Raw genomic sequence first — 12,874 nt, 5'->3', positions numbered from 1 at the left:
TTCCTACCTGTGGCCATCAAACTTTACAACTCCTCCCTCGGAGTGTCAGACACCCTGAGCCAATAGGCTGGTCCTGGACTTATTTTCACTTGGTGTGATTAACTTATTATTATTTAATTATTTATGGTTTTATATTGCTATATTTCTACACTATTCTTGGTTGGCGCAGCTGTAACAAAACCCAATTTCCCTCAGGATCAATAAAGTATGTCTGTCTGTCTATTGTAACAGAATATCTTTTAAGTTAGATATCAGATTTGTCCACATTAAGATTGTGGTTGGTCATGCATCATTTACTCTTGCTGATGATGTTCCAGGTAAGAAATGTCCAAAAAGCTCTGAAGCCAGTGAGTACTTGAAATATCATGAGGAGGTTTCCAACGCTGGACTACAATCTTCTTAGCAGCAGTCAGGCCTGCCAGCCAGATTTTGCGTGTTTTTTCCGTAAGGGAAAGATGGGAGTCATCATTTAGAAGATGTACTGAGGGGTCCATTGGTAATTGTACTCCCTTTAGTTCTGTAAGAGTACTGATAACCTTCCCCCACAAACCAGAAACCCCTGGACATTCCCATACAACATGTTTAAAAGAGCCATGGTTCTGTGGGGCAAAATGAGCAATATCGGTCAGGAACCAGTCCCATCTGATGTCTAATTCTGGGTGTTAGATATCCTCTGTGACAAAATTTCAAGTGTTTATACCGATGATTTGGGTTTCTCGAAGCACTGGCGGCATTATCCCAAATCGCATCCCAGTCTAAATCTTGTCCCAATTCAGATATGTCCCTATCCCAGGCTTTCATTCTTGATGTGGGCAAATATTTCTGGGAGTTTAATTTATCATAGATATATGACACTATTTATCCTGGAGCACTCTGTATCCAAATTAAAATGGGATGGTCCTTTAAATCTGACCCTCAGGGAACCCCGCAGGCTTTACAAGCTGATCTTACTTTAAAATAGAAGAGAAGAGAGTGTTTATCAATATTATATCAAGATACCAGTTCTTGAAAGCTAAGGATAGTACTTGCCCCATTAATATCTTGAAGATTAATAATACCTTTATCCTCCCAAGTTCTGTTAGTGAATGGTTCCCCCCCCCCCCCCCACCAGATAGAAAATGATTATTGTTCCATAATGGAGAAGATTTGCACCATACGCTTTTAAATTTTAGGAGTTTTTCTGCTGCTCTAAACACTTGAGGCAGATGGGTTAAAATTGACCGTAATATAAATCACATTTTTTCGTAGACATACCTGTAAGGAGAAAGTCCTTCAACCTTATTGGTGATATTAGCTCGCTCTTGTTCTATATTTTTCCATGACGAAACCTTCTCGTCTTCCACCCAATAGCTAAAACTTTTTAATACAAATGTCCAGTGATACAATTTGAAATTTGGACATGCCAATCCCCCATCCAACTTTCTGAATTGTGGAGCTGACCGCTTTATATTGCGTTGTTTACCGTTCCAAACATAGCATCATAGTAAGGAGTCCAGTTTTTGCCAATATCTTGCTGGAGGCGCAAGTGGGATCATTGAGATGATAAAATTAATGCGGGGTAAGATGTTCATTTTAATGACCGATATACGGACTGGGACTGATGCTGGCAGGTGTCTCCATCTATTAATATTTTTTTTTTTTCAAAATGAAAGAGTAATTTGTTTTAGCCACAAACGATAGGCAAGTATTAACTTTAATACCCAAGTAGAGGACCCCTTTTGTAACCTTAATCTGGGGAGGGAGAGACACCTTACTTTTATCTGTATTTATCAGCATCAGTGCTGATTCTGACAAATTAACTTTGTATCCTGAAAGAAATCCAAATAGCTCCAGTCTTTTTAAAACATAGGGAAGAATTTGTTGAACATTTGATATAAACTAGTGCAGGGTTCCCCAATTAGTTTTCCACAAAGGCCAAATTATGTCAAGCATGCCAAGCCAAGGGCCAAAACGTCCAGGGTTTTTTCCCATTGCGCCAGTAAGTTGTTTTATGGGCAGATGTTGTTGCTGCTATTACCATTATTATTATTATTATTATTAATAGTAGTAGTAGTAGTGGTAGTAGTAATAATTTAGGCCTGGGATTCTCAAAGCCTGTGTTGTGGGTCACAAAAGAGAAAAAAAAAAATACACTCTTGAAACAAAATAAGTCCAAAACCAACCATTTAATTATGACTCTACCTATCACAACTGTCAGCTGTCACATTGAGAACTCATCTGGGACTTGACACAGAGACACACACAGACATGGTAGTCTTCACCACTTCCCTTCCACACAAAGAGTTTTAGTAGTACTGCCTTTTCCACTGTTTTTGTTCTCTCATTTAATCTATTTGTTCTTTTTAATTAAGCTATGTAGCATTTAAAGTATGAAGTGTAGCTATAAAATAAATTATTAGTGTTACTGTTGTAATATTATTATACCACAGTAAGATTGACAAATGGACAAAAATAAATAGATTCACCAATCAGTGAGAGAAGTGACAGCGATGGGATGAGGCAATCCTTCTGATGTCAGGCCTGTATTCTGTTGTGGCAATCCTGAGGCACTGGCCAAGATGTGTATTGGAGTCTGTTTCTGTCCTGGTTCTTGATGGAGTTATTGAAGAAAATGAAGACTCACATATGTACGTGGAGGGGAACAGTGTGAATAGGAGCATTGCAATAGCTCTCGTGTTTTTGAATTGAGCTTGGGGAACCATGTTGATCCAAAAGCCACTCACCCCAACGTCCTTGTGTTATGCTTTGAGCAAATTAGATGTTCCCATTTCCAAGACCTCCATCTGAAGAGTTGCCTCATCTGTGAAAGGCACCAGCCTTTTGGCCTCTGCAGTCCACTGGCCGTCAGCCGAAACAGACAATGGCTGTCTCAGGAAGAGGAGGATGTCACCTGAGAGCTTAGGGGAGCTTCAAATCGTTCCCTGAAGTTTTCTGCCAGGCTCATCATGAAATCCTTCATCACTGGATCCTTCCTGCATTTTATTCTTCTCGCAATGCTCCTGCAGACGTGGAAAGTCCAACTTTCTCCTTTCTCCAAAAGGTTCTGCTTTGACCAGAAAGCTTCAGTTGCCTCGTACATGTCCACAACAGTGTGGTTGTTGCCTTGTAATTGCAGATTAAGTTGATTTAGATGAGACATGATGTCACACAAGAAAAAGAACATGTGCCATCACCTTGTCACTTTAAAAACTCTTAAATCCTTGGGCTTTTTGGCTCTGCAGGCTGGATAAAAATGACACAAGCTCATCGCGCTGGTAAAATAAAACAAAACTGATAAATCCAGTCAGATTTGAACTGGCGGTTTTCCTGGTCGACTTTGCGCTTTTTCACGCAGGCCATGTTGTTCTTGGTTTAAGGTCCATGATTTACTACTGGTAACAATTCGCTTAGATGACAGGCGGGTAGCTGTCTAGTCGGACCGTAGAGAGCGCGCAGTAGGTCACATGCTCTACAGGGGCGTAGGTCAAGTGTACGGTGTGGGATGAGGTTAAAATAAATTAGAGCACCGTGCGCTTTATTTACATGTTATGACAGGTGCATTCACGTAAATGCCAATGGGTTGGCGCGGTCCAGACATTTGGTTCTCACGGTCCGGACCTGGCCCGCAATCCGCCTATTGGGTTGTCTGAACTAGCGTGTCGTCCACGTAAAGTGATATCGAATGTGATGTTGTACCTATTGTAATAGTGGAGATCTGAGGAGAGTTTCTAATTGAGTATGCAAGCGGTTCAATAGATATAGTAAAAATTAGAGGGTCCCCTTGTCGTGTGCACCGTCCTATGTCAAATAACTCTGAGAAACCTCCTCCCACACATACCCGGGCTGAAGGATTAGCAGACGGTGTTTGAATCATATTGATAAATTTATTGCAGAACTTAAATTCTTTTAGAACTCTCCAAAGATATGGCCATTTAAGGTGATTGAATGCTTTTTCAGCATCTAGAAATAGCAGGCCACAGGCAGGCAGGATTTTATGCGTTGCACTCAGTATGTGTAAGAGCCGGTGAGTATTATCAGATGCGAGATGTTCCCTGATAAAGACTGATTGATCTGGGCTAATTATTTTCCCAACTACTGTCTCAAGTCTACTGGCTAAGACCTCGGAAAATACCTTGAGGTCAGCATTTATCAAAGAGATTGGATGGTAATTGGCACACTCCAAGGGGTCCTTACCGAGCTTAGGTATAACTGATCAGGGCTGTGTTTAGATCTTTATGGAAAGCGCCATTTCCAATAGTATAATGTTTCTAACCATACTGGTTCAAGAATATCCCAAAGTGCTAGGTAAAGTTCCACAGATATGCCATCTATACCTGGTGTACAGCCCTTATTTGTAGCTTTGACTGCTTTAAGTAGTTCATCCAGTGTAATGGAGTCTAGAGTTTTGGTGTCCTCTAATGACAATGTAGGGAGGTCTAATCCACTTTAAAAAAAATCTCTGAAGTCATTCTCAGAAGGAACTGAGCCACTTATATACAGTTCTTTAAAGTAATTCTTGAATGCCACATTTATTTTCTCTGTTGAAGATACTACACATTTAGCACATCTAATCGCTGGTACTGTATAGACCTTTTAGCTTCTTGTTGTGTGAGCATTAGTGCCAAAAGATGGCTCTATCTGCTGCCTTCTGTGTAATACTTAAGTTTGGTTATATGGATCATATATTCTGCCCTGCTTCTTAATAAATCATTTAATTCTGCTTGTTTTGTTTTGAGCTCGTTTTCTCGCTATGGTGTATCGCCTTTTGAGATCATTCTCCAAAACCTTACATTGTTCTTCTAGGGTGGAAATCTTTTGAAGCCGGCTTTTATGTAGTTGGGAACTGAACAATATTGCGTTATTTCGTAAGAAATCCTTTATGGAGGCCCAAATCACTGTCACATCTGAGACACTATTTTTATTTAAATTTATAAATTCCGTCAGTTTTGTTCTCAGTTGTGTGAGAAATTCATTGCTTTTTTTTAGAAGCGTGGAGTTAAACCTCCACCTAGTAGCCTTATTTTTAATTTTGCCATAATTAAAAGTAGATGTGACTAGGTTGTGATCAGATAGATGTCTGGGCAAAAATTCTATTGAGTGTACCAAAGGCAGCAAAACGGAGGATATAAGAATGTAATATATCCGAGAGAGAGTTTTATGTCTTGTGGAGAAGAAGGTATAAGCAAGTTACAACTTCTTAAAATTTTCTTAATTCTTCTCAGTCCTCACCACAGAATTTTTGATACCAATAGTGCTGACTCAAAAGATATGTTTTTTCCTTAAATTAACATTAGCATTAATCAATAGTTTTTATGATAACATGGCAATTTCAAGGTCAATATTACTAATATTAGTTTATCATTCCATAATTGCTTGAATTTAAACTCCCCAGCAGCCATAGTGAGATCTGGATATCCAAATCAAAGCTTCAAATATTTGCATATTAGAACAGTGGCTTAACCGCCTTCATTTACTTCCAATTTCCTACTTTGACTTTTAAACCACTTAATTTGTTTTAAAGCATTCTGGGGATCCTGAAATAATGCGATGTATTATTTTAATCCATGTTCATGTTTTAACTGAACTTTGGGGATTCCTGAAAGGCTGAATATAATTATGCTGGTGGGTAGTGGTTGGACCAGTCCACATTCCATCTGTAGACCAAGTGATATTATCTTAACAACTCTGAATACCTGAAGTATTCTTCTGAAAACCAGGAAAGTTTCAAGACCTGTATTACACAGTTTGGGTGGTGGGGTGGAGATACATCTCTATCAAAGCCTTCTGCTGGGTTGCAGGTCACCATTTGGCAAAGTGTAGTGCCCCACCCACCCCTTTAGAGTCACGTGAAGCCATAGGAGCAGGTGGTGGATGGTCACATGAGCAGCTGGTGCATATCGCAAGTCGTGGTTATATGACCAATGATGCTAGGCAGTCAATCTGTGAAGAATATTGATAATGTCTGGTGGTCGCCCATCTCGTAAAGACACTGCATAGAAGAAGGCAATGGCAAACCACTTACGTCAAAAAAATTGCTAAAAACAATCATAGTCAAAGCTCACATCATAAGGTATGTGATGATGATTACATGCTGCAGTATATAACTAACTTGTACAATGTGCACAAAGGAAGTTGGGACTATCAGTTGCATCATTATCTAAAAGTGTGCACCAATTGTATATATCCTTAATCATTTAGAGAGCTATTACACATCACTTCTGCTACCTTTGGTAGGTCAGCCATGACAGATGGCTATGATCTGTCTTCTCATACTGGTTTCTCTGCTGCAATATGATTTTGTAAAGTGTGAGAAAGACAAGTAAATAGGTTACAACAGAAAAGTTTATGGCTCATTGATGTGGATAGAGGATTAATTATCTGATGGTGACTATGCCTCGATGAGTGTTAAAACTAGCTGGCAAGATTTGCCCACTGGTGTGGCACAGGAATTAGTTACAGTGCATAAAAAGTATACACCCCCAAGGATGTTTTCATGTTTTATTGTTTTACAACATTGAATCACAGTGGATTTAATTTGTTTATTTTACACTGATCAACAGAAAAGACTCTCGTGTAAAAGTGAAAACAAATTGGTCTAAATTTATCACAATTATTAAACACATTAATTGCATAATTACTCACCCTCTTTAAGTCAGTGTTTAGTAGATGCATCTTTGGCAGCAATTACAGCCTTCAGCGTGTGGATAGGTCAGCTTTGCATATCTGGACACTGCAATTTTTTCCCCCATTCTTCTTTTATAAGACTGCTCAAGCTTTGTCAGATTTCTTGGGGAACATGAATGAACAGCCCTTTTCAAGTCCAGCCCCAAAATCTCAATTGGATTGAGGTCTGAACTCTAACTTGCTTGGCCACTCCAGGACGTTAACTTTGTTGTTTTTAAGCCATTCCTATTTAGCTATGGCTTTATGCATGGGGTCATTGTTTTCCTGGGAAATAAATCTACCAAGTCACAGTTCTCTTGCAGACTGCATCAAGTTTTCCTCCAAGATTTCCCTGTATTTTGCTGCATTAATTTTACCCTCTACCTTCACAAGCCTTCCAGGGCTTGCTGCACCGGAGCATCCCCACAAAATGATATGGCAACTATCATGCTTCACGGTAGGGATGGTGTGTTTCTGATATGCATAGCATTTAGTCCGGTCCAAAAGCTCAATTTTGGTTTTATCAGACCATAGAACCACCTTCCAGCAGACTTCAGAGTTTCTCACATGCTTTTGGTGAACTCTAGCTGAGATTTCATGTTTTTTTCCCACCAGTGGCTTTCTTTTTGTCACTCTCCCACCTAGCTGCAACTGGTGAAACACCCGGGCAACAGTTGTTTTATGCAGTTTCCCATCTCAGCCACAGGAGCTTGTAACTCCTCCAGGGTTGTCATGGGTCTCTTGGTGGCCTCCCTCACTAGTCCTCGTCTTGCATGGTCACTCAGTTTTTGAGGACTGCCTGCTCTAAGCAGATTTACAGCTGTGCCATATTCTTTCCATTTCTTGATGATTGACTTAACTGTGCTCCAAGGGATATTCAGTGACTTGGAAATATTCTTGTATCCATCTCCTGACTTGTGCTTTTCAATTATCTTTTTATGGCATTGCTTGGAGTGTTCTTTTGTCTTCATGGTGTAGTTTTTGCCAGGATACTGACTCACCAGCAGTCGGACCTTCCAGATACAGGTATTTTTACTACAATCAGTTGAAACACCTCGACTGTAGACAGTAATCTCCATTTAACTAATTATGTGACTTCTAAACCCAATTGGCTGCACCAGTGATGATTTGCTGTGTCATACTAAAGGGAGTTGAATACTTGTGCAATCAATTATTTTGTGTTTTATATTTGTAATTAATTTAGATCACTTTGTAGAGATCAGTTTTCACTTTGACACAAAAGAATTTTTTTCAGTGTCAAAAAAAATAATTAAATCCACTGTGATTCAATGTGGTAAAACAATTAAATGTGAGTTGGTGAGCACTGGGGAGGGGGTGGTGAATACTATTTTTAGGCACTGTAATGTAGCCTCAACTTGATAGTGTTTATGTAAATGATTTAGATGAAGGTACTAAAGGATTAGGGTTTTTTTTTATCATCACCAAAAGGAAAATTGAAAAATAACTTGTAAAAAGGATACAAGAAGGCTACAAATTTTAGTGAGTGGACAAAATGAGTTACAATATAGGAAATGTGAAGTTATCCATTTTGACGCTGTGACCAATGATGGCCTACTCTGTTCCTAAATTGCATAGTCAAGCAACCATGAAGTGACTGGCAGAAAACATCATCTTACTTTAAATATGAAAACAGTACCATAAATCACTGATGGAAATGTTACTTCTCATCTTTCTATGTCTTTATTGTCTCTGCAGTTATCAGTGTTTGTACAGCAAACGATATTCACGTGCACTTTATCTGGGAGCAAAAGCCATTCAACTAAATAGCAACAGCGTACAAGCTTTACTATTAAAAGGTGCTGCTTTGCGAGCGTTGGGCAGAATCCAGGAAGCTATTATACACTTTAGAGAAGCTATGCGTCTCTCTCCTTGCAGAATGGATTGCTATGAAGGTAAGGTGTTTCTTAACCTATTCTTGTATCTGTATGATGAATATTTTAAATTCTGCCCCAGAAAATTGTTATTTTTTAAATCACATGTAAATTGTGAGAAGTACAGTTCCTCAGAATTATGTTGATCTGTTAGCTTTTATGTCATTTGAAGTTGCAACATTTCAGTTGGTTTGGAATTGAAGTGGACTTAATCAGTCAAAAAACAGTGCAGTGGCCATCTAATTCTTGTGTAGTTGTATCGTGTTTTTTTAAAATAGTATGTAAACATTCTTCATTAGCAAGCTATCTTAAGTTTGTTAACAAACATTTGTCTTCATTAGAAGTTTGAATGGTATTGGGCCAGGAATTTCCATTAGTTGGTGTTAGTTAGTTAGTTCAAGAATACTCTCAGGATGTTCTTGAAAAATTTTCTCAGTCCTAGATTCCTAGCCATCACAGCGCTCTAAGTAGTGTTTTTGGATGGACACATGTGGCTTTCCCATTGGAACTGACCAGAGCCTTAAGGCTGGGGATATTGACATGTGAGGGAAACTGAGAGTGATTTGCACATTGTGCAAGTTGATTTAGAAGGATTTTGCAGAGGTGGTGGTACTGCAGATTTTCAAAGTGCCCCCTGTAATTTGTTCATGGTGTGAAATCTACTAGAACCCCAAAGAGGCTAATGTCAGATTTGCATTTTTCCCTGAGATTCCCAGAGCCTGTGCTTTACACTGGAGGTAGTGATGGATGTTTGCTTTAGCTTGCAAGAGATGAGATGTGATCCAAAGTGAGCTGTGTCTTGTCATGAACCTTGAATAGTAATGGACTAGGCAATGTATGTGGAAGATGTTAAACATAAAGCATTTTGGTGGCGGTCTCCTTCCAAGTATTGTCTGTGTATAGACATTGATTATTGACAATGACATTTTCTTGTTTTTGGGGTACAGATGATATACTGTACAGTTCTTGGCTATCTTGTAGATAATTCCAATCCAAAAGAGGACTTCTTGGAAACAAGGTGAAGTGGTGAGGAATGATACTACCTTTCTTGACCCCAGTCTTCATGAGGATAGCTTTTAGCCAGCTGCATTGCAGGTGTAACTCTTCCCCACCATTGAGCACATCTTCAAAAGGCAGTGCTTCAAAAAGGAAGCATCCATCATTGAGGACCCTCGCCAGCCAGGACATGCCATCTTCTCATTACCACTAGCAGGGAGGAGGTACAGGAGCCTGAAGACACACACTCAACATTTTAGAAACGCCTTCTTCCCTGTCTGCCGTTATATTTCTGAACGGTACATGAACTCATGAACATCCCTCACTATTCCTGTTTTACACTATCTTTAAATTTTTTATTGTAATTTTGTAATTTAAAAAAAAATGTTCTGCACTATACTGCTGCCACAAACAAACTACACAACATATTAAAGTTCAAAGTAACTTTATTAACAAAGTACATGTATGTACTTTGGGTATGAAAGATTATGGGAAGAAGGCAGGAGAATGTTATTGTGAGGGAAAATGGATCAGCCATGATGAAAAAGTGGGGCAGAATCAATGGATTGAATGGCCTAATTCAGTTTCTATGTCTTGTGTATGTCACCATATTTGACCCTGAGATTCATTTACTTGCAGGCATTCACAGTAAACTACAAATGAACAGAAACAAATAAAATAACAAAAATATTGAGAACATGAGATGAATCCATAGGTTGTGGAAATAGTTCAGTGTTGGGGTAGGTGAAGTTGAGTGAAGTTATCCCCACTAGTTCAAGAGCCTGGTGGTTAAGGGTAATAACTGTTCCTGAACTTGGTGGTGTGGGTCCTGAGGCTCCTATATGACCTTCCTGATGGTAGCAACGAGAAGAGAGCATGGTGGAGATCCTTGAGAGTGGATGCTGCTTTCCTGCATCAGTGCTGCATGTAGATGTGCTCAGTGTTTGGGAAGGCTTTACCTGTGATAGATTGAGCTGTTTGTAGGCATTTCCATTCAGGGGCAATGGTGTTTCCATACCAGGCTGTGATGCAATCAATCAATATACAGTATTCTCCACTACACATCTATAGAAGTTTGTCAATGTTTTAGATGTCACACCAAATCTTTGCAAACTTCTAAGAAAGTCGAGATGCTGCTGTGCTTTCTTTATAATGACATTTGCAAGCTGACCCCAGGACTGGTCCTCTGAAATGATAACACCAAAGAATTTAAAATTGTTGACCCTCTTCATCTTCACTCTGAACCCCCTTTGAGGACTAGCTTATGGATCTCCAGTTTCCACCTCCTGTAGTGGAATCAGTTCCTTGGTCTTACTGGCATTGAGTGAGAGGTTGTTGCGGCACCAGATTTTCAATCTCCCTCTTATATGCTGATTGGTCACCACTTTTGATTCGGCCAATGACAGTGGTGTCGTCAGTGAACTTAAATATAGCATTGGAGCTGTGCGTAGCCTCGCAGTCATAAGTATAAAGCGAGTAGAGTAGAGAAATAAGCACACACCCTTATGGTGCACCTATGCTGGTGGTGATTGGAGGAGATGTTGTTGCCAATCTGAACTGACTGGCATCAGCAGGTGAAGAAATCAAAGATCCAGTTGCACAAGGAGATATTGAGGCTTAGGGCTTAGAGCCTAATGATTAGTTTTGATGGGGTGATAGTATTAAATGCCAAGCAGTAGTCTACAAGGTGCATCCTGATGCATGTATTCTCACTCTTCAGATGCTCCAGGGTTGAGTGAAAAGCCTATGAAATTGCATCTGCTGTTGACCTGTTGTGATGGTACACAAATTGGAATGGATCCATTTCTCTTCTCAGTTAGGAGTTGATGTGCTTCATCACCAACCCCTCAAAGTACTTTATCACAGTGGATGTAAGTGCTTCTGGGCAATAGTCATTGAAGCAGATTACCACATTCTTAGGCACTGGTATAATTGTAGCTGCTTGAAGCAGGTGGGTACCTCAGACTTCAGAAGCAAGCATGTCAGTGAACAGCCCAGCCAATTGATCAGCACAGGTCTTTAGTACTCGGCCAAGTACCCTGTCTGGGCTGGATGCTTTCTGTGGGTTCACCCTCCTGAAGGATGCTATCACTTCGGCCTCGAGACTAACATCACAAGGCTGTCAGGGGCTTATAGGAGTTCATGAAGGTGCTTCTAAAGTGAGCATAAGAGACATTGAACTCAACTGGGACCAAAACCTAGTCACCTATGTAGGAGGTGATAGCCCTGCCACAGCTGTTGAGCATCCTTCAGTGATTTAAGTTTGGTCTGGAATTGCCACTTCAACAGTGAGATGGGTTTCCGGAGCTTATACCTGGATCTCTTGTATTTTACTTTATTGCCAGACTTGAACGCCACTTTTTGTTTACTAAAAAAAGCAATCCATTGTCTACAAAGTATTCTATGCCATCAGTCCTTACAACTGTAGGCTGGATGTCCTTGAAAAGATGCTGTCATGTTCAACTCTAGTTTTTCTATCTCCTTCAGTGTCTGCTGGAATCAGATCCTGGATATAGTTCCAAGAATTGGTTATCAAAGTCTTGTATACTCTGAGATCCCATATATTGTTTCATTACTTATAACAATGCCTTTGGTTATAAAGGGATATGATGAAGGATGCACGAGACGGCTTATCCCACACTTTATTCAGTTTCTGCTAGCTGCAGGAGGTCAACTGCTGTATAAAAATTCTCTAAACAAATTAATTTTTGAATAAAAAGCTAGATATTTTTAAAGGTATCATGAGGGGAAAGCAATTTAGTAAATGGCTAATTGCCAGTAAGCTTTTTATTATAATATGGCAACATTGAATAGACTCTTTAATGTACTTCAGTTATACTGACTTGGAGCTGGCAGTCCTAAGACAAAATTTGTTATTTTCATGCTTTCAAATATTTTCGTCCAAAGTTTTTGCTAATTTTTGTGAAATACATTCTAACCTTCTAATCCAGAGTTGATGTGATTGGTTTCACTAATGTAGTATTTTCCTTTTCAGTTCAGAGTTTTGTGAGTCCTGTGTTCCAGTGAATATTGTCCTAGTTTTTTAAATGTCTCATTGGGGACACTGTCCTATTTTAAATGTATAACCTCAAAACCAAAGGTAAAATATTGTGGATGAAGTTAAAACAGTGCTTAAACTCAACTCATGAGGCAGCATCTGTGGAGAACTGTTAATGTTTTGGATGAATATCTTCACACAGAACAGAAAAAAGATATGGTTACAAAATATGGTGAAAGGTGAGGGAAGAAGAGGAAACAAAAAGGAAGAGTGAGATTGGGTGGGAGATTTGTTTAATGTCTCAACTTCATTTATAAATTTTGCTATCGGCATTTAGGCAGACTCA

General features: G+C 39.4%; 1 protein-coding gene across 2 annotated transcripts in view; it reads left to right on the top strand.

Annotated features, from left to right (window-relative positions):
• anapc7 (anaphase promoting complex subunit 7) overlaps window positions 1-12,874 on the top strand; it is a 41,042-nt gene that overhangs the window by 17,070 nt on the left and 11,098 nt on the right. For both annotated transcript variants that reach the window (XM_073065619.1, XM_073065620.1), the window contains exon 8: window positions 8,359-8,555. In XM_073065619.1, the coding sequence (XP_072921720.1) occupies window positions 8,359-8,555 (197 nt within the window). The remainder of the gene's footprint in view (window positions 1-8,358; window positions 8,556-12,874) is intronic.

Source organism: Hemitrygon akajei, chromosome 14 (genome assembly GCF_048418815.1).
Source record: "Hemitrygon akajei chromosome 14, sHemAka1.3, whole genome shotgun sequence".
Lineage (NCBI taxonomy): Eukaryota > Metazoa > Chordata > Chondrichthyes > Myliobatiformes > Dasyatidae > Hemitrygon > Hemitrygon akajei.
This window is presented reverse-complemented; position numbering and strand designations above follow the sequence as displayed.